This window comes from Piliocolobus tephrosceles, chromosome 15 (assembly GCF_002776525.5).
Source record: "Piliocolobus tephrosceles isolate RC106 chromosome 15, ASM277652v3, whole genome shotgun sequence".
Taxonomy (NCBI): Eukaryota; Metazoa; Chordata; class Mammalia; order Primates; family Cercopithecidae; genus Piliocolobus; species Piliocolobus tephrosceles.
In genome coordinates, this window is record NC_045448.1 from 39,751,789 (window position 1) to 39,774,744 (window position 22,956).

The window sequence follows — 22,956 nt, forward strand, 5'->3', positions numbered from 1 at the left end:
CTTTTTCATTTCCTGAGGGATTCAAAGGAGAAACTGGAACTTTTCTTTCGCTCCAGGAATTCTGTTCTGTTGGAGCAACATTTACCATTTGGTTAGAAGGACTCAACTGTGTAATTTATAATTTTTTTCTTAGATGATTTCATAGGGAATTGACAAGAAGTTATACCTGGTGTCAGAAACTGGAATTAGAGTTCATAGTAGAGAATGCAAAAGGTGTATACCCTTTAGAAAATTGCTTAGTATAATGTAAATTTTGCCTTAATTGCCCATTTTAAATTTCTTTGAAAAGATTTTGATGAAAGAAAAAAAAACATGTTTTTGTTGTTGTTGTTGCAATAGGAAAAACATTCTAGGTTTATTCATTCTTTGCTTCATGAGAGTATTTAATACCCATAATTCATGTGAAGGCAAAGAGAAGTCTATAATTGTGCTTCATTTTATTCAAAAGTTTTAGGTAGTGCTTTTTGAATTTAATAATTCTGTGTTAAATACCTGGAAGTTGTATTTAATCGCTTTAATTTAATTTGTATTATGAATCTTGATTATTCATTTCAATTTCTTCCTTTTTTTCCTTGAATTTTATTTCTAGGTAGCTTGCCACATATTGCAATTGGGATAATAGTTAATTTTATCCAAAGCCCTATTCAAGAAATTTGAACACGACATGACTTTCTGTGACCCCCCGTTTCCTCCTTTATACTGAGGAAAGGACATATCTAGGTAAACCTCTGTAGTCATACATGGCAATGATTATAATGGTAGATCTGCTACTCAACCTCTGATGCTTGATAGGACCTGTTTTTGTCTAAATCCTTCCACACAAAGCAGACACTGGGTAGACACGCCAAGAGATCTGTGTCATCTCCATCGGGGTCAGGCTGGTCCTAATTGAGAGCGCCACAGTGTGAATTCCAGAAGACAGAATGTATATGATCTAAGGTATCGAGCATACTGCCCCACGTTTGCCCTGTCATAAGCATTCTGGTCATTTGGAAGACTTTAAGAGGAGAAAAATGAAAATGTTTGATATAGCTTTATAGAACTGTACTGCACAGTGATGGGAAAGAAGGGGAGACAGACACCTCCGTGGACGAGGGCCATTACATATTGGTCTTCGATTTGGTGTCTGATTTTAAAATATGTTTCTTAGAATTGTTTATTATTCTGTTGGGATTTTTGTTTGTTTGTTGCATTCTACTAACAGTCACACTAGGGAAGAGTGTTACAAAATCCCTGGAAGATTATGAACTAGAAAACTGAAATTACTCTGTAGCAGCCATATGATGAGTGCATTAGTCAAGGAATAAAAGAAAAAGCACCTTAAATTTACACAGCAACTTTCTCTCACATAACTCAGAGCAGTTTTTACAAAGAGAGAAAGGAGCCATGTTTCCTAACTAAGCATATATGATCGGGAGAATGACATTGGAACTGCTGGTAGTTATCACTTGTCTGCAGGGGAGGTGGTGGTCCTGTGCTCCAGTGGGGGAGGATTAGGAACCCTGAGAACCAGGAGCTGTAGGCCTGGCCTTGGCTCTTCCCGCTCCCTATGGGACATTGGCAAGTCATTTCAACTTCTGTGGACCTCAGTTGCTCATTTTAAAAGCGAAGGGTCAGACTTCATGCTTTCTAACAGTTTACCTTATTATTTTACATTTTATGACTTATCTGGAGCATCAGGATGTACAGAATGAGTTTTGCAAATAGCTAAAACCTACCTCTCTGCGCATCAAAACTTGTATTTATCTAGCTGGATAAATATATTCATTCAGTGCATTATACACATGTCTGCCTTCTAAAATGGAGAGTGCTAATTTTAACTTTTGCTTAATGACTCAAGGTTATCAGTGTGAACTATGATGTAATGCCTAGGTTCCCTTAGGGAATGCAGAGGTTTGTAGAACTATTTGCCTTAAAACTAAAAGATGCAATTTACTATGTTTTTTTAAGATTGTGCTTGTTTTGATTTTTTAAAATGCTGATTGTCTTGCTAAATATCATATCCTTCTGCTTCTGTTGTCTGCCTCGGGCTGTCCCTCTGAATATTCCACGTTGCTGCTTCTGCTGGGCCAGGAACAGGGGGCCATAGATGAAGCAAGTAGATATTAGGTCTGAAATTAGGGCAAATATTTCCCAGGTGAGGTTTCAGGAGGTACTTCTGCTGGTGAAGACTTGGGACTTTATTGCCACTGCCTGGGGCCTTTGAGATATTTTTCTGTGTTCTAATCAGTGACCCTTAGTAAGTATAGTATCAAGGTATATGGCATTTCCTATTTAGAGAACGATGTAAATTTTGTGACTCTCCTTCCTAGAGGAGAAAATGAGGATGAAAGCAGGGCAAGAATTACATAGCCAAGGGATCTCAAGAGGGCTCAGAAATATAAAGGGGTCACAGGGTCTGTGAAAGTGTCCAGATGACTGACAGGTGTGAGCAGATCTCATCTGTGGGGCATCCCACACAATTCTCCTGTTCACAGCCTGGGCTTGCCAGCCAGTCTCTAACATGACAGCCCGTTACCACCTCCTCAAGATAAAGCAGATACAGGGGGGATGGTAGTGGCAAAGGCTGAATTAGGACCCATGAATGCAGAACTTCTAGTTAATTGTTATTCTATTGATCTTCAGGACTACTTGCAGTAGATTAAGAAAATTTAAACTGGTTATTCATTTTCTCTGTATTTACAGGCAAATGTTGCTTTATTAGCTTGCAAAATACGGTCTCGTCCATTTCAGCATAAATCTGGACACTGACTAATTTGCACTTGTTTAATCTGCAAGGCTGGCAATTTTGGGAAGCCGCCTACCTCCTTCATCGCCCCTCCCCATAGTCTCACCTCACCCATCCAGCAAAGCTAAGAATGTTATTTTAGGCTATGGAAGCCATGTTAAAAATACCACTGGGTTTCTCTAAGCTTTTCTGAAGTTTTAAAAGAAATAAATAAAAATAAGGCCAGTCTCACATGGGGCTCTCCTTCACTGCATTTTCTGGGCACCCACGGAAGAGAAGTAACACGCCCTGCAATCGGATCTGGTGCTGTTCCAGGACACAGCTTCCCTGTCCAGGATGTGGACGGGAGCTTATCCCAGGCAGGATGGAGCCTGGAGAGTCTAATATATGCAGCTGTAATTTCACCTAAGATTGGGTTTTTGTAGTTCCTAAGAGTGAGAGGGAAGTGTGGGAACAGCCACGAGGTGATCAGCAATTAGGGAAATAGGGCTGTATGCCACTGGAGTTAAATATGCCACAATCGTGTACCACGTGCATTAGCTTTTCCCTTCCTTTTAACACAATCAGTATGGATGAGGATGGGCACAGTGTGGAAGTGACTTCTATTTTCTTCCCTTCTAATACCAGCCCCCTCCTGACTTCTAGAAAAATCCTGACGTACTTGAGATCAGGCTTCTGGAATTACAGTTCCTGTAGCAGTGGATGTAGCCTGCCTTATTTATTGAAGGCTTTGGATTGACTTCTTTATGGATTTGGGCTGATAATCATGCAGTCTGCTGGGCTGTTCCTAATTATTTTGGTTATCTTAATTATTGAATTGTGTATGATCTGTTCTGTTCAAGTAACTTTTCAGCAAAAATAATTGAACCAGCTGAAGAGTGCATGCATCTACCTAGTTCTGATCTGCTTCTGCCTCTAGCCTTTTGTGTCATGTTAAATAAATCATTTTACTTCCATGTTTTTTATTTCCCCCTCTGTGAACATAGAATGATATTTATCTTGTGGTTTAAGATTTAGGGTCACTAAATATCAGGTGCTATCAAAGTGTAAATTATTGCTATCAGTTTGATAGGGCCATTCATGCTGACTTCATGTAGTTTAAATCTTTTTTTTCTGATTATGAACTTTTATATATACATGCTTATTGTGGTAAATGCAGAAAACTGTAAAGAAGGAAAAAAATCATCTGTTATCCTGCCAGTTAGTTATATAAACCTGTTAAAAGATTTGTTTTCATTCAGTCTTTATGCTAAGGTATACACAAACGTATTATTTGAGATACTGTGAAATATACTGCTTTGTATCCAGCATTAAGCCAGATAATTTTCCAGTTTTGATCATTTTTAATATCTGCATAGTAGTTTAATGTGTGGATGCATAGCACCTATTCCCATATCTCCTCATATCCCTTTTTTACCCAACTGACAGAACCATCTATCTAAAATAAACTTGATCATATCACCTCCTTGCTTAAATCCTTCTGCAGCTCCCGATAACTTGCTAGATGGAGCCTTGTCACGTCGGGGAGGGAGCTCTTCCCGCCTGGTCCCTGCCGACCTTTCCTCTTAGCTCTTCATTTCTCATCACTCTCCCTCTCATGCTTTTTGCTCCAGCAATACTGAACCTTCTGTCAGTTCCTATGAACAATCCTGTCCCCTGCACCTTTGCTTTTGCTGTTCCTCTGCTAGAACAGTGCCACCCACACGTGCCCCTGGACCCGGCTGACTGACACAGGAAGCATTCTCCAACCTCCTCTCACTGGAGCCTTTTTCTCTTGGCAGTTTTGTATTGGCCTGTTTATATTTCTAGGGCCAGAGTAAAATGTTTTTTGCTTGTGTAAAAAAATCAATTCTGATCACGCCTTTTCCTAGTTTATAATCTCTTGTGACTTCCATTGGGGTTCCCAATAGAGAGCAAGTCTTGGCCCAGCCTTCATTCTCTCCGTGGTCTAGCCGCCTCCTTCCTTTCTAGCAACTTCTTCCATGATGCCCCCTTACTCTCCGCAGCCCAGGCCTGCAGGTCTTCCTGTTAAGGAGTGAGCTGCTGCTCTCTTACCACAAAGCCCTGTGCATGCTCTTCCTTCTGCCCTAAAGGATAATCTTGCTTATCCTGGGGATGTCAGCCCTCTTCCTGTTACAGCTCAGGCACCCTGTTCTATGATTTCGGAACACTCAGTACTTCTCCTTTATGTCACAGTTGTAATTTGACATCTCTTTGTGCTAGTCTTTCAATAATGCCCCTGTCCTTCTCTAGACTCTAAGCTCTGTGAGGGTAGGACTTTTGTTTGTTTTCATTCATTTTATAGATAGGATTGAACTGAGGGAAAATTACAGGGTCTAATAGGTGAGGCTCTTCAGTAAATTGGGCTAGATAAGACTAATTAAGTTAGATGTGACCAAGTAAGGTAAAGGCAGGACGCATAGATTAAAGGTGATCATGCATAAGAAGTGCCTGGTCTCTTGTACTACTTGGAATTCCGATGAGATAAATATGATCAGCCCCATTTTACACATTAAGACTCAGAGACTTGCTTTGCTGCAGGTAGAAAGCTAGCTAATGGGTAGTAGGACCATGATTATTAAGCCAAACTCCAGGATGGAGAGGCTGTGCAGACTGAAGAACATGCCAGGCCATGTCTGAGGAAGTGACAGCCTCCTGGTCTGCAGTCTGAAGAGCTTGTGTTTGTGTGTCTCAGGAAATGGTTGGCTCACTGTCGGTCTGAAACCAGTCAGGCTGTGAAGTGGGGCATCCAGAAGCAGGGAGTGCTGAAGCTGGTTTCACCCCTGCACATTCGTGCCTTGGTGATTAGTGGTCTTCTCTGAGACCTTTTGCATTGCCCTACACACGTGGGGGCAGCTACTAGCCAGGGTGCCTGTCCTCAGAGAGCACTCTACTGAGCCCAGAGCAGGAAGTCACCAGGTGCTCACTTTGGAAAATTCATGTACTTCTGAGCCCTGCAGGGAAACAGAGGTGGGCTTTCTACTCCTAGCCCAGGGCTCTGTAGTTACCCCTGAGAAGTGGGGAGGACTTTGGGATGCCCCAGAATAGTGGCTTTCCAGCCCCAGGCTTGGAATACCAAACAAAGGCACGACAGAAGTGTTCTGGTAAAAGGGAATAATCCATAAAGGATGTTGCTAGACAGTTTTAAAAAATGTCTTCAGAATTCTCTTAAATTAGGTTTTTCTTTTAATTACCTACTTATCCTTCAGAAACTTGGAACAGTCCCATTTCTTATCAACATATTCCTTGTCAATTATGCACAGGCACCGGCTTATGGTGCCGAGGGTGATGCTTAAGTACAAGGCAGCTGGAATGTTTTCCCCTTGGGTTGAGGGGAGTGATAGGAATGCTGATGTGCTGCAGCTCTGGGCTACGGATGGTGGCTGGTGGCAGAGGGGAGAGTCTGAGTGCAGTAGGCAGTAACGCCTGGGGGCAGGATGGGGAGCAGGTGAGCAGGCAGAGCTGTGAATGACAGAGCGAGTGGGGGCTGGGTGCTAAGCTCTGATTTTTGTGTTCCTCTAAACTCCTCCTATCCACTGGTTCTTAGCAGTGAATTCCCAAATAGCTGATTGAAGGGATGCTTAGCAAAACTGCCTAACGGCACTTTCTTTCCTCCTGCCTGGTTGGCTACGTCATCATGCTGCTTGACATAACATTAAGGCTGGAAACGTTTTGGGGGCCTGAGATGTACGCCTAAAATATGGCAGAGTATATTTGCACGTATGCATGTGTGTGTGTGTGTGTGTGTGTTTGTATTATGAGATGCAGTGAGAAGGGTAGTAAGGTACAGGTCTGGACTGTTTGCAAGTTATCTCACCCTCTCCTTGTCCTCCAGCCAGGAAGTCTGTGTGTCCTTGTCAGGATTAGATGTGATAAGGATGGGTGGTAAACAGAAAGAGGATCATACCTCCCCTTCATGCTGTCATCGGAACCGGACCAGATGTCTATTTATATTTTAGGGTCAAGCACCTGATAGTTATTCGGACTGTTTGAACTGTGTGGGGTGGGTGGGTACATTCAGGTAGGAGGAAGTATAAAGAATTCCGTTTAGAAGGTGCAACTGTGGGGATGGGCCCCCTTTCCCCACTCAGAGAGAGATTTCTGTCTGGAGATGTCAGTTCCACTTGGTCAAGAGGAGGTTTTCCCTTCCCATCCTCATCAGGTATTGAACCCCTAACTCCTATCCCTGATCTGGGGCTCATGCATGTCTAGGGCTCTGAGGTTACGGAGAGCTGGAGTCCCTTCCCTTCATGCCCCTACTTTCTTGTACCTTTTTCTTGCTTCCTAGTCACTTCTGTGCCCCTTTTTGGGGTTTTCCTCAGCTCCAGTCAGGTGTTCAGGCACCTGAAAACCAAGCAGGGAAAGGAGCTTTTCTATGCAGAGCTTGATACAGAATTTTCCTTGAGTCTGTGTCTGCTTCAGTGTGCGTAGAAGGCAGCCTCAAGGTATCAGTGTGAAAGCAAAGGGGATGGAAATGTACAGATATGAGAAAGCAATGCCATGTGTCAACACAGGCCTGCCTGCTCTATCCCTGTTAACTTTGAAAGGGTTAACTGGGCATGATCAGATGTAGTCGTAGTGATTCTTATCTGACAAAGTCTGTTTAGATATCTAAGAACTGATTTTGGAGGCAGGTGCAAATTCAATCCCATCTATGTCACTTGTTAGCTGTGGGACTGTAGGCAGATTATTTAACTTCTCTCAGTCTCGATTTCCTCCTCTGTAAAACAGAGGTAACAATAGAACCTATCAGATGAGGGAAATGTGAGTAAGGCTCTCAGCACAGAACCTGACATATAGTACAGTTTTAGTAAGTTAGTATCAGTCCTGTTTAATTATGTGGCCTTTGGCAGGCCATTTAAGCGCTCTATGCCTTGATTTCCTTATTTGTAAAAGAGAAGAATGTCTGCCTTAGGTAACTAACAAGGGTGTATGAGAAGGCACTTTGAACAAAGCATAACATGCTATATAATCAATAAAAGCAGGATTATCATTTTCCTAGAACTACACTAAAGCAATTCTAGTGGTCTCAAAAGTGTGCTTCTCTGGCTACAGACTTAGGTCGTGATTTAGAGATGCCTGTGGAGCTGTTGGAGGAACCAGACACATGGGAAATAGTGATAAAAGCTGCTAAAGACAGAGGGCCCTGCCCTGACTGTCACTTCCTGCTGCTGCCACTAATGGCTTTGGGATTTGGCTTCTTCCTATCATGAGGTTCTTGCCACTGGAAGGTGGTGAGTGCCATCCTCAGCTCTTGTTGGAGCATTTAATTGAAAACACATCTAATTTGTACACTTTATTGCCCCTTTCCTTCTTTGACTCTGGTACTTACCACACTATATAACTGTAAGAGGGTGTGCTGAAAAAGTAAAAGGAAATGCAATTCAGACTTTTCAGTTTTGCTTTATCATTGCTTAACCTTGATTATTGCTTAGACAAAGCTGAAAATATTGTTCACAATCAGTTCAATATCGTTTTTTGAAATTGATTTCAATAATCTATAAAAATTCAGAAATACAACTCTATCAATTAACAAGCCAGCTATAGAATAGATTCTCTCTATAGATCCTGAAGTCCAGCTTGAAAGGGGCTCCTAGTTTCCATTTATCTTGATATGTATCTATAACATAACCCATCATAAATCTGGCAGCCCATCTGGTGAAGGGGACATGAGAGCATTCTTCATGGTAGCAAATATGTTTAATTTTTTTCACACTCTGAGCAGAGCTATTGCCCTTGTCTATATTTTTATAAATTAGCTGTACCAAATGCCACTTTCCTATTCACTGTATACAGTAGTAATTAGTCAATTCAGCTTGATCCAGAGTTCATTTTCATAAAGGAAACAAACTTTTGAAAGTGTAGCTCAATATGAAGGATTCTATCAAGACACCTGGAAGGGACCAACAGTGTATTGTTTTTAAGGATAATTTGCTCCGGAACACTGCCAACCCATGCTAAAATGTGCAGCCTTTCTCCAGTAAGTTGCTCTTTTCTGAGTATTTGGGAAATTGCTAAAGCCATTAATGTTTATGGATCATCATGTGGCAAGTAGGAGATCTCTTTCTCCCCTTCTCCCTCCCCATTTTAGTGTTCTAGTTTAGTTTCATTTTGTTAGTTTTTAGTTTTTATGGCACCATACTCTAGACTCAGAAAGTAGATCTGTCTAAAAGGCATGTGCTGAATAAATGTTTGTTGAATGAATGAGTGAAAGAAAGAGTAAATAAAAGGATTCACTTTTGAATGCAAAACGTAATGATTGACATGGAAACAGAATGGTGGTTGCTAGGAGCTGGAGAGGAGCAAATAAGGAGTTTTTGTTTAATGGGTACAGAGTTTTTGTTTTCAAGATGAAAAGAGCTCTGGAGCTGGATGGTGGTGATGGGTGCACCACAATATTAATGCATTTAATCCACAGAACTGTACGCTTAAAATTGGTTAAGAAACAGTGATGTCAGTAAATGAAAGTATAGGAGGTTCCAACCCTCAAAGTCACACAAAAACATTGATTTTGACAATTATCCATGGTAAGAATACCCCCGTGGTAACTCAGGAGTCCAATGGAGAGATTCTAGAACCCCATTTGAGAAAAAAATCTGAGAATAGATACTTTGAAGAGGATAGTAAGAACAGTCTCACTTTACCTATGTCACGCCTTTCTCAAGGTGGCACAGCTCAATGCCCAGAGAGTCCACCTTGGCCTGTGATTTATCCAGTGGGGTAAAGAGAGAGTGTAGTGATTATCTGATTTCCACAGCCTCATAGGACGTTGTCCAAGATGCTCACTTCTGCCTTGCCCCACCCCTAGATCACTAAGGGGATTGGTATGTTTGAATAGTCCAGGGGACACTAGGAGCAGGGAAAAGAGGCAGGAGCTAACAAAAACCATTGCATAGATCTCAAAATATGGCCATAGATCCTATTAACTGCCTGTGAACTCCACCAAGGGGCTCACCCATGAGCCCCATGGGATGCCTCACCTGCAGTCATGTGCCCCCCACAACTGGCTGTCATGTGCCCCCGCAAAAGATGGTGTACACAAGCTTCTGAGATGGTGTGTACATGCTGTTTCAGACAGCACGTGAATATCACCACCTAGCTCAACTCTGGGATGCAGAGAAGGTGTACAAATGTGAACACTACAGGACACTGCCCTGGGGAAAATAAAGGGCAGTGCCCTGAAGTGTTGATTAAGCAAAGGCCAGTGCCCTAAAGTGGAATTGAGAGAAGGCCAACAATACTAAGATGCCCCCCACTGCCTGCAAGAGGGGATGAAAGAAGTGGGGCAGGTGTGTCCATAGATATGAACATCATTCTCTCCCTATACCAGTCAGTAAAGACAGGAGGAGGAGACTGCTTCTTCAAATGTGAAAACAGCAACACAAGCCTTCAAGGAAAGTGAAGCATCAAGGAAACTTAACACTAATAAAGGAAAAAAATAAAGTCCCAGTAGTTGGCCCCAAAGAGGTGAATATCTATGAATTGCCTGATAGAGAATTCAAAATAGTTGTCTTAAAGAAGCTCGGTAAACTACAAGAGAACAGAGACAACTAAATGAAATCAGTAATACAATACTGAACAAAATGGTAAGTTCAGTAGAGATAAAAATCATACAAAGAACCAAACAGAAATTATGAAGCTGAAGATACAGTGGCTAAACTGAAAATTCTATAGAGAGCCTCAATAGCAGACTCAAACAGAAGAAAGAATCAGTGAACTTGAAAACAGATCAATTGAAGTGATTCAGTAAGAAGGAGAAACAAACAAAAGAATGAAAAAGTGAAAAATGTATCTGTGACATATGGGAGAGTATCAGACAAAATTCCAGAAGGAGCAAAGAAAGAAGAAAGGGACAGAAATCTTATTTAAAGAAATAGTGACAGAAAACTTCCCCAATCTGAGGAGAGCAGTGAACATCCAGATCCACAATGCTCAAAGAACCCTTAATAGGCTGAACATCAAGAGATCTTCACTGAGACATATCATAATCTAACTGTTGAAAGTCAAAGACAAAGAGAATTTTGAAAGCAGCGAAAGGGAATCAACTCATTACGTAGAAGGGAATCCTTATAAGACTACCAATGGATTTCTTAGTAGACTCCTGCAGGCCAGGAAAGCATGGGGCAATATATTCAAAGTGCTGAAAGAAAAAAAACCTGGCAACTAAGAATACTTGTTGGAGTGCCTGTTGTTAAAACAAAACAAAACAAAAGTGTTGGCAAGTATATGGAGAAAAGAGAACCCTGGTACACTGTTAGTGGGAATATAAATTGGTACAACCATTATAGAAAACAATACGGAGGTTCCTTAAAAAATTAAAACTAAAACTAACATATGACCTGGCTATCCCACTTCTGGGTATTTATCCAAGGGGATTAAAATCCGGATCTCGAATAAATGTCTACACTCCCATATTCTTTACAGCATTATTCACAGTAGCCAAATATTCACAATAGCCAAGAAGTAACCTAAAGGTCCATTTACAGATGAAAAGATAAAGAAAATGTTTAATTTATCTATATAAATGTTTTATATATGTATACATAAAAAATTTCCTTTATCCATTCTTCTGTAGATAGACCTTTAGGTTGCTTCTTGGCTAAAACATATATACATATATAATGGAATATTATTTATGTTGCTTCTTGGCTAAAAAATATATACATATACATATATATGTATATAATAGAATATTATTCATCCTTAAAAAGAAGGAAATGCTGTCATATGTGACATGAATGAACCTGGAAGACATGCTAAGTGAAATTAGCCGGTTACAGAAAGACAGATACTGCATGATCTCACTTATATGTGGAATCTAAAATATTCAGACTTATAAAAGCAGAGAATAGAATGGTGGTTACCAGAGGATAGAATGGCGATAACCAGGGGCAGGGGGAATGGGAAGATAGATGTTGGTCAAGGAGTACAAAGTTTCGGCTATGCAAGATGCATAGATTCTGGAGATTTATTTACAGCATGGTGGATAGATAGCAATACTGTATTATAGACTTGCAGTTTGCTAAGAGGGTGCAACTTAAGTGTTCTCACTACACACACTCACAAAGGGTAACTATGTGGTGTGATGGATATATTAATTAACTTGATTGTGGTGATTATTTCACAGTATATACAGATATTAAATCATCAAGTTTTATACCTTAAATATATACAATAAAAATGGTTAAGATGGTAGATTTTATGTTATATGTATTTTACCACAATAAGAAAAATTGGAGGAAAAAAGACAGTGATTGATAGTTGGCCACTTTTTTTTTCTCCTAAATGCTGGAGCTGAGGATGAAATGACAAATACTATAGTCCCTAGGTCACACTTTACGGGTCCTGCCTGTGAAGGGGGAGGGAAGAGGGACTAGATGGACACTAACAGTTATTAAGCATCGATTATGGGCTAGGCACTGTGTTAGGACAGTTTATATGTATTATCTCATTTGATCCTCCTGACAATAATATGAGATTGTGTGACCGCTTTATTACTTTTATTACTACTATATTACTTTTTATTATAGATACAATATAATAACTACATTAAAGGAGATTTAAACATTAATTCAGCAAGCCAGTGGTCAGTCTAACCCAATGACAGATTCCACTTTTGCACAAGATCATGCCTTTTTGAACACTATTATTTCTGGTTTACTCCTCAGCCACCTTTTTTTTTTAACTTCTGTGATGATATTTACTGTCTCTGAAATGGGTTGAATCTGTGTGACCTGTCGTTAGACTCTCCCTCTTTGGCCCCTACAGATCATGTGTTTGCAGTTCAAGGAATTCACCTGAGTCTTGCCTTTAAGTCTTGCCTGGATTTGTTCAGATAAATAAAGTAGCAATAATAATAATAATAATAATAATTAAAGCTAACACTAATAATATTATATTATTATTTCATTTAATCCTCCTTTGAGACAGATGAACTGTCATTGTCTACATATTGGTGCTCAGAGAGGTTAAATAGCTTGCCAGGGGCTCACAGATAGTGAATAGTGAAGCCAAAATGCAAATCCAGCCTGTCTTGCTCCAGAGAGAATATAGAGTGAACACAGAAAAAATTTCTTAGTTACCAAGAAGTTGAGTCTCCATTAATAATAAGAAACAATTATGGCAGAACCAGATATAGTATGTGGTAGATAGAAGATCTAAACAAAGAATAACCTCCCACCTTTCAGGCCCTTTCTATATCAAACATTCTTGCTCCCAGTTGCTTTTACTTTGGTTGGAGTCTTACTCATTTTCATCTGGTAACCTCCCCTCTCTAGGATGGAAGCCACATGAGACTATTGAGCATTTGAAATGATGCTTGTCTGAAAAGAGATGTGCTATAAGTAGAAAATATCAGATTTAGATTTTGAAGACTTAGTATGAAAAAAGTATATAAAATATCTCATTAGCAACTTTCAAAGTATTGATTGCATGTTAAATTTTAAAATATTAAAATTAATCTCACCAATTTTTAAATATGACCATTAGAACATTTAAAATTCTTACGACTTGCATTATATTTCTACCAGACAGAGCTGCTTAGATTTACTAATTAAAAAAAAGAACTTTTCCTTTCAGTTCTGTAGACTTGATGAAAAGTTTGTCCTCAAGAACTTTGCCTTTGGGACTGGTTTAGCCATTTGAGGCTCTAAAAGTCAGTGTTAAGCTCCTAAACTTACTGTATTTAGTTTATTTATTTTAACAAGTTTAACTGTTTATACCCAATACAGGAGGTGATAAGGAAAGCATTTTCTTTTGTCTGCTTTAGCCCCTGCTTTGCTCTGAAATTAAATCTCTGACCAGAACATGGTTGCTACCCTGTCTTATGACCCCATGATTGATTTTTCTTTTCAAATTGAGACGTGTGCTGGGGAAATAATTCTTTATTTTTCTGCTCAAGGGCCAGCTGAAGAATTCCAAGTTGCCTTTGAAATGTTTAGGAGATGGTATAGCCTATTATTAACTCTTTCTGCTAGAGAACCTTAAGCATTAGTTATACTGCTATTGTCATCAACTGTTTCACACATATCTCTTAAATGTTGTATATCCAGAAAAAGTCACAGCCTCCCTGCTTTAGAAATTTAGGACATTAATGAAGAGGCAGACTTTCTGATCTATTAGGCAGTGACAAAGACTGAGTAATCAAGAGTGAGATGGTGAGGCTCAGTCTCTAACGTCAACATAGAGCGAGCAAAGAGAGTGAGCTATGTGGTCTGCAGTATTTGGGGAAGGCTTTTCAAAGGCAGTGAGCCTGGAGGGATTAGTGGTTTTTGGGCTGTTCTAAAGTTAGTGATATAGGCTAGGATGGTCACAGAGATGGCCATGATATTGCCAGGGGACAGTCTGGGGAGGGAGGGAAGTAGCCCCTGGGAACAGTCACAGGTAAGTGTAAGTGAAGTTGGAGGTGGGGATAGACGATAGGGGTCTAGAGTCTGAATTTGACTCAGGGGGAACCTACTTGTATGTTCCTGGACAGAGTCAGACAATGAAAACCCCAGTCTTATGTTCTGAGGGATTGTGTGTGATTTTCGCATCTTCTGTTTGTCAGTATGGAAGTTGACACAATGGCAAAGCATTAAAACATTTAAATAAACAATTATATAGTACTTATGTGTATCAGACACTTTATTTTAAAATAAATACATAATTTTAAAACAAATACATAATTATATCATAGCAAGTGAAACTGTTTCTTGCTTATAATAATCAATTTAAAGCCACATATTAAGTTAATGATACTGTAAAAGGCAGGCAGATGTAACAAACATCTTAAAGGTTTTCTTTTTTTTTTTTTGAGACAGAGTCTCGCTTTGTTGCCCAGGCTGGAGTGCAGTGGCACGATCTCGGCTCACTGCAAGCTCTGCCTCCCGGGTTCACGCCATTCTCCTGCCTCAGCCTCCCAAGTAGCTGGGACTACAGGCGCGTACCACCATGCCAAGCTAATTTTTTGTATTTTCAGTAGAGACGGGGTTTCACCGTGTTAGCCAGGATGGTCTAGATCTCCTGACCTCGTGATCCGCCCGCCTCGGCCTCCCAAAGTGCTGGGATTACAGGCGTGCACCACCGCGCCCGGCTAAAGGTTTTCATATTGCATTTTACTGATGGACAACTGAGACTCCAGAGGCCCCAAAACTTCATACAGCAGATTTATCTAGCAGTCTCATGCAGGGTAGGTTGAGGGTTGAGCAAGGAGGTCAGTTAGCAAATTCTTCAGGAGTGAGGTGATGGGAGTCTTGCTCTGAAGTGGCGAGAATGGAGAGGAAACATGAGAGCTGTTGGTTGGGCCATTGTTCAGGAAGCTGTTGCTGCGTGTCTGGTTATTTCTCTGTACATTTGGGTTAATCTCTGATGACCATTTAAGGTGCAGACTCCTGGTGTGTGGCAGTGGTTCTGTATGGCAAATTGGGCGAGTGCCAAGAGAGAACTCATAATCCAAGGCTGACATTATCCAGTGCTTACAGTGGGCCACACGTCCTATGCTAAGTCCTGAATTACCTCTTTCATTCCTCACCATAACTCAGGTGTCTGCCATTATTTCCCCTCTTTTACAGATGAGGGAACCAAGGCTCAGCGAGCTTCAGTAATTTGCCACAAGTCACACAACTAGGACTCAAACCCAAGTCTGTCTGACTGCAAGGTCTTTAACCATCATGTATACTGCCCGCCTCATTATTGATTGATAGTGATGACTGTTTATAGCATCTTTCATGTTTCTCCCTCATTTAACCTTGAGTAGGGGTTTCTCTGACTTAGCTTGGAACTCAGTATTGGAAGCAACAGAAATTCACCAGGCAAAATCTCCATTTCTAACCCCCTGTGCAACATACTTATATATCTTATTCTATGGTTTATATCATCATTAAAGTGGCTCTACTTGGCCCTTTAAGAAGCTAATTAATCACTAAATATAAACCACAACTTGTTCTTTTCAATCCTCTGCATGTTTCTTCCCCCCATTGTGTGATGCCATCTGGTGCTATGAGCTCATGCTTTTTGTGTTCCTTTTCAGAGAGCCAGATTCATTGCTCTCTAAACCCAGAGAGCCAGTTAATTTCAAAGTTTGCATGTATGACTTTGAAAAAATTGGAATCTAATGCCTCCTTGTGGATTTTAACAGTATAAATTATTCCCTAACACTGCATGGAACTTCCATCTTTACCACCATCTATGTATATGTGTATGCTTGTCTTTTTATCAAAAAGACCTAATTTGATTTTGGTTGCTTGATTTGTTCTGTCAAGCAACTACAGGTCTTTTCCTGTAAGATTTTTGTGGGTTCATTTTGTCAATTTAATGTGTGTGCTATAGGGAGGCAAACCTTAATAATATTGCTTTCCTCTTCAAATCTATCTGACTTTCTGCTATGATAGTGGAACAAGTGTTTAAGAACAAGGACATAAAACAGCTAATGGCAGATCTCTGACACTGCTGCTGAGCTGTCTTTCATTCCCACTTTCTCTTCTAATTCTGCCTGAAGTCTCTAATCATCTTCCAAGGGAGTGGAACACCTGGACCATAGAACATTTTCTTGCAAACTCAGCTGTGGAGCTCTGGGCTCGCTACCAGACCTCCACTCTTTGGAGTCCTTGAGTTCTGCTTGTTACTGTCAGCCCAGACCTCATCATTTTCCCTACCCTCTTTCTCTTCTCATTTCAGAATTCTTGGCACTTTAAATTTAGCCTGAGAGCCCCATGGAGAAGGAAAGGCGATTTGGTGATGTGTGCACTACTTACCTCATTCCTGGCACATGCAGAGGAAGCAGGAGAACCCTGGGCCAGCTGCCACCTCCTTCCTGTTACTCTTCTTGCCCACTGGGATTCTGCCCATTACAAGCAAGGAGCAGAGGAGGAGATGGGTCTTGAGTATATTTGCAGTGATTTAAAAGGGACCACACGTTTCCCTGGCACAGAAGCTGTTCTAAGGCCAGCTCCTGTGAGTCTGAGAAAATAGTTTCTCCCCAGTTCACACCCTCTCTCCAGCATTTAAGCAGCGTCTGTGAGAGGCAGGTAGGATGAAGCCACTGAGTCAGCCATGTAGCCAATCCAATCTCCTTCAATTAAGAATCAACTTTGTTTCCAAAAGAGCATGTGTTGGTGCTAAATTGGAAAGATTGTTTTTTATTTCAAATTGACAGTACATCTAGTAACTCTAGCTTAACTGTCCACAAAATTAAGATGCATGTCTAGAAAACTAAGGACTGCTAACTTTTCTGAGTAGTAGTATTTAATATATAAAGTTTGGGTAATAGCATTTATGTTAAAGCTTGGTTACAACTAAATAATAGCCTCAGGCTAGTTACTTAACTCTCTGAGCTTCGGATTTTTTTACTCATTTAGTGTAGTCAATAATACCTTTTATATTTAGCTCACAGGGTTGTTGATGAGTAGCGAATGCATTGTGTCAAATACTTTTTCAGCATCTTTGAGATGATCAGGTGGTTTCTGACCTTTATTCTGTTGATATGGTATGTTGTATTAATTGATTTTAATGTGTTGAAACAATCTTGCATTCCTGAGATAAATCCCACTGGATCATGACGTACAACCCTTTTCAAATGTTGCTGAATTCAGTTTGCTAATATTTTGCTGAGGAATTTTGCATATCTATTCATAAGGAATAGTGTGTATTTTCCTTTTCTTGTGGTATCTTTGGTTTTTTGTATCAGGGTAATTACTGGCCTCATAGAAAGAAGTACGAAGGTCCCTTCATTTTCTGTTTTTTTTTTTTTTTTTTTTTGTTGTTGTTGTTGTTGTTTTGAAGAGTCTATGAAGGATTGTTAATTCTTCCTTAAACATTTGGTTAAATTTACCAGTGAAGCCATCTGGTCATGGACTTTTCTTTGTGGCAAGTTTTTACTAAGTTAATTACTAAATCAGTTTCTTTACTTGTTATAGATGTGTTCAGATTTTCTGTTTCTTCTTGACTCAATTGTCTTGGAGTTTTATATTTCTAGGTATATGCCATTTTATCTGTTTTATCTAATTGTTGGCATGTAATTTTTCACTGTGTTCTCTTAAGCTTCTCTATATTTCTCTAAGATTGTTAGTAATAGCCTCTGTTTCATTTCTGATTTTTGTTGTTGTTGTTGTTTTGTTTTTTTGGAGACAAAATCTTGCTGCATTGCTCATGCTGGAGTGCAGTGGCGCCATCTTGGCTCACTGCAACCTCTGCCTCCCAGGTTCCAACAATCTTTGTGCCTCAGCCTCCTGAGTAGCTGGGATTACAGACATGTGCCACCATGCCCAGCTAATTTTTTGGACTTTTAGTAGAGATTAGAGATGCGTTTTCCCTCTGTTGGCCAGGCTGGTCTTGAACTGCTAGCCTCAAGTGATCCATCTGCTTCAGCCTCCCAAAGTGCTGGGATTACGGGCATAGCCAAATTTTGGTTTTGTTTACTTTCTCAATTTTTAATTCTTCATTTTATGTATTTCCACCCTAGTTTTGTAATCTCTTTCCTTAGTGTGCTCTTCTTTTTCTAGTTCTTTAGGGTGGAGAGTTAGGATACTGATTTGAGATCTTTTTGGTTTTATTTTCGTTTTGAGATAGTCTCACTCTGTCCCACTGGCTGGAGTGCAATGGCGCAATCTCAGCTCACTGCAGCCTACATCTCCTGGGCTTAAGCAATCCTCCTACCTCAGCCTCCTGAGTAGTTAGGACTACAGGTGCATGCCATCATGCCTGGCTAATTTTGTTTATTTTTTGTAGAGACAGGATCTCACTGTGTTGCCCAGGCTGATCCTGAACTCCTGGGTTCAAGTGACACTCCCACCTCAGTTTCTCTAGTGTTGGGATTACAGGCATGAGCTACTGTGCCAGGTGAGATCTTTTTTTAATGTAGACATTTACAGTTATAAATTTCCCTCAAAACATTGCTTTAGCTGCATCACATAAATTTTGGTATGTTGTAATTTTGTTTTTATTAATTTCAAAATGCTTTCTAATTTGCTCTAGTGATTTCTTCTTTACCTTATTGGTTATTTAGGAGTGTATTACTTAATTTCCACAAATTTGTGAATTTCCAAAATTTTATTTTATTATTTATTTCTAATTTCATTGCATTGTAGTGAGAGAACTTACTTTGTATGACTTTAATGTTTTTAAATTTGTTGAGATTTATTTTATTGCCTACATATGGTCTATCCTAGAGAATATTCTATGTGCACTTGAGAAGAATGTGTATTTTGCTGTTATTGGATGGAGTGTTCATAGATGTCTCTTGTATCTAGTTGGTTTATAATGTTGTTCAAGTCTTCTGTTTTTTGTTGATCTTCTGTCTAGTTGTTTTACTATTATTGAAAGAGAAGTATTGATGCCTCCAACTATTATTATTGAATTGTCTGTTTCTCCCTTCAATTGTGTCAGTTTTTGGTACTGCATGTATTTTGGGGCTCTACTGATCAGTAGATGTTTATGATTACTATATCTTCTTGATGGATAAACCCAGTTATCATTATAAAATATCTTTCTTTCTCTCTAGTAACAATTTTTGTCTTAAATTCTGTTTTGTCTGATATTAGTATAGCCATTTCATCTGTCTTTCAGTTACAGTTTTCATGGTATATCTTTTTCCATCCTTTAAAATTTCAACTTATTTGTATCTTTGAATTTAAACCGTGTCTCTTGTAGACATCATATAGTTGGATTATGTTGTTTTACCTACAATGCCAATCTCTGCCTTTTTAATTGGAGTGTATATTTGTATTTAGTATAATTTTTGGTAAGGTAGGATTTATATATGCCATTTGTCTATTTGTTTTCTATATGACATATGCATTTTTTTCCTGTTTCTTCATTAATGTTTTCTTTTGTGTCAAATACATGTTTTCTAACATAGCTTTTTAATTCTTTTTGTTGTCATTGTTTCATTTACTACATTTTCTTTTGTTATTTTCTTAGTTGTTGCCCTGTGGATTACAAGTGACATCTTAATTTAGTTTGGATTAATACCAATTGAATTTCAATAGTATATAAAAACTTTGCTTCTATGTAGTTTCATCCCCACTCCCCTCCGCTGTACTATTGTTGTCATACAAATTACATGTTTATACATTGTATGCTGATCAACAGAGATTTATAATTATTGCTTTATGTCTTTTAAATCAGATAGGAGAAAAAATTTTGCGAACAAAAGTACGTTTATACTGTCTTTTATGGTAACCTATGTTGTAAACTTTATATGTGCTCTTTATTTTTTATATATGTGTTCAGTTATTATCCTTCATTTCACTCTGAAAGACTCCCTTTAGTATTTAGTTTTAGGCCAGGTCTGATTATTTTTAGGCCAGGTCTCTCAGTTTTTGTTTAGCTGGGAATATTTTATTTTTTTTCTTCATTTCTGAAGGATAACTTTGATGCATATAGGATTCTTGGTTGACAGTCTTCTTATTTCTGTGTTTTGAATGTGTCATCCTATTCCCTTCTGGCCTCCATGATTTCTGATGAGAAATCAGCTGATCATGTTTCAAAGATTTTTTTGTGTGTATATGATAATTTGCTTTTTTCTTGCTGCTTTCAAGATTCTCTGTCTTTGGCTTTCAACAGTTTGATTATGATCTATCTGGGTGTGGGTCTCTGAATTTATCTTATTTGTAGTTCCTTGAACTTTTTAGAAATGCAGATTCATGTTTTTAATCAAATTTGGGAAGTTGTTGGCAATTATTTCTTCAAATATTCTTTTTTGATCTTCCTTCTCTCCTCCTTTCTGCAGCTCTCATTATGCTTGTGATGGTGCCTCACAGGTCTCTGAGGCCCTGACCATTTTTAAAATCATTCTTTTTTCTTTATTTTTCTCAGATTGGATAATTTCAATGGACCTGTCTTCAAGTTTGTTGCTTTTTTTCTACCTCCTCAAAACTTCTTTTAAGCCTCTTTGATGCATTTTTCTTTTCAGTTATTATACTTTTCAACTCCAGAATTTCTATTTTTTTCTTTTCAAGAATATTTCTGTCATGTTACTAATATTCTCTATTTAGTGAAACAGCACTCTTGTCCTTTCCTTTAGTTATTTGGATAGATTTTCTTTACTTCTTTGAACATATTTGACATAGCTGATTTAAAATCTTTGTAAAGTAAGTCCAATATTTGGGATCCCTCAGTGACAGCTCCTGTAGACTGCTTCTTTTTTCTTGTTCTTTGCATTCTTGTACTTTTTTTGTTGAAAACTGGGAATTTGAAATAATGTACTATGGCAGCTCTGAAATGAGATTCTTGTCCCTCTCTAGGGTTGATTATTGTTTTTCTTGTTGTTGCTGTTGTTTCTTTAGTGGCTTTCCTGAATGAATCCTATGAAGTCTGTATTCTTTGTCATAGGAGGGCCCTTAAGTCTCTGCTTGATTAGCTTAGTGGTAAACTAATTATTGTACGGAAATATTCTTAGCCTGCTAAAACCAATAAACCTTCCAGTCTTTGCCAATGGGTTTGTTGTGTGCGTGTTGAGTATGCCTTCAACTCTGCCGTAGCTTTCACTTCCTGCTTACAGAGCCTCAAGGTCAGTCTCAAATGGAATGATAGTTCTGAAGAATACAAATGTAAGCTATTACTACGTTTGTGGTCCTTTATCTGTCATTGTTCTTATACTATATTGTTTTCCCTTTGGAAGCACAGGCATTTCCTGACTTATAAACAGCTAACTTATAAGTAAACAGCTACATTTAATGCCTTAGACCTCACAACCACTGCCATGGGGCTCATGCTGACAAAACAAATTAAAAAAAAAGAACTTTGAATTTTGAGAAAATGTGTGGTTTCATAAAAAAAAAAAAAAAGCTTCCAAAAATCAGAGATAGTTTGGGTAGTTTTTCTCAAAGGGAGATTCAAAGACTACCTGCATCAGAATTACTTGGGATGCTTGTTAAAATTCAGCTTTCTGGCTCCGTCTCAAAACTTTTGATTCAGTATATCTGGGGTAGAGTCCAGGAGTTTAAATTTTTAACAAGTCACCTAGGTGATTCTTATGTACACTAATATTTGAGAAACTCCTTAGGGAAGATGATCCTGTAGGTACATTCACAGGAGGGACTAAGGTTCATGATGCAAATTGTGCACAAATATTAATCTCTTCCCTTCACTGTATAATCTTTTTAAAATTTCACTTTTATACACACTCAGATTCCACCAATTAGAGATTTATTTGTATCTATGAAGATTTTTTTAAACAGCCTGCAGTGTTAAAGGACTAACAGTCACTCATGCTTTTTAAAAAATTAGTTTAATCAGATTACATTTATCCAAACAACTGGCCAAGATGATTTAAAGTGAGAGAAGAACATTTTATAAGTTTTATAAATTTTAAGACAGAGTAGATACTTTTCAAGAAATTCAGAAGTCTTTAGGAGAAGAGAATAATGGACCCATGTTAATTTATGCAGTAAAACATGGGTGTGTGAGGTGAGTGTGAGGAGGTAGAGAGTTACTAGATTAACCAATGTGTATACCTGCCCATGTCAAAATATTGTGCCTAGGGCTGGCCATACAACCAGAGAGGGGAGGAAAATTATTTTCTTTCTTGTTTCTACTTTCAGTATTACCCTTTTTCTCAAGATCTAGAATTCAGGTCAGTATAATTTTATTAAGGAATTCTATCAGTTGCACTAGGGTTAAATAGGCTTTCGAGAGTTGTCTGGAGATATAATCACCACCTAAGCCATGTGGAAGGTTATCTTTATGGAAAAATGTCTTCTGGTTTCCAAATAACACACTTCGTAATGAACTTCATGAGGCTACCCGTTTGAGAGTTTGAGACTGGATCAGATTCAGATATGTGATTTATCTGTGCTAATTTAAAATTCTAAGCTGATTTTCCGAACCATCTGTGTACTTTTAGGCCATTTCTCCTTGAGGAGTTTTGTGTTTAGGTAAAACAAACTCCATATCGGAAAACAATTAGGGGAGTATAGATCCTTATACAATTTCATACATTAAAAAATGAAACCTGATTTTAAACATTATTTTATGTTTTAGGTTTTTATTGCTCTGAATCAAGAGATTCTTATCTCATCTCCCATTCAACCCAGGTTAGGTTACAGTATTATGCCTCAGGTCTCAGAATTCTGTTACAAATAAGCAGACTCGTAAATCGCGTTTCTTATTTCCTTCAAGGTATTGCGCAGCGATGCACGGCCATCAAGTACCACTTTTCTCAGCCCATCCGCTTACGAAACATTCCTTTTAATTTAACCAAGACCATACAGCAAGATGAGTGGCACCTGCTTCGTAAGTATTTCCAGGAC

General features: G+C 38.9%; 1 protein-coding gene across 2 annotated transcripts in view; it reads left to right on the plus strand.

Moving 5' to 3' along the window:
• Window positions 1-22,956, plus strand: part of TMEM178A (transmembrane protein 178A) — a 52,260-nt gene that overhangs the window by 15,830 nt on the left and 13,474 nt on the right. For both annotated transcript variants that reach the window (XM_023216407.1, XM_023216406.2), the window contains exon 2: window positions 22,826-22,939. Coding sequence is in view for 1 of the 2 variants with exons in the window: in XM_023216406.2 (XP_023072174.1) it covers window positions 22,826-22,939 (114 nt within the window). In the remaining variant the exon portion in view is untranslated. The remainder of the gene's footprint in view (window positions 1-22,825; window positions 22,940-22,956) is intronic.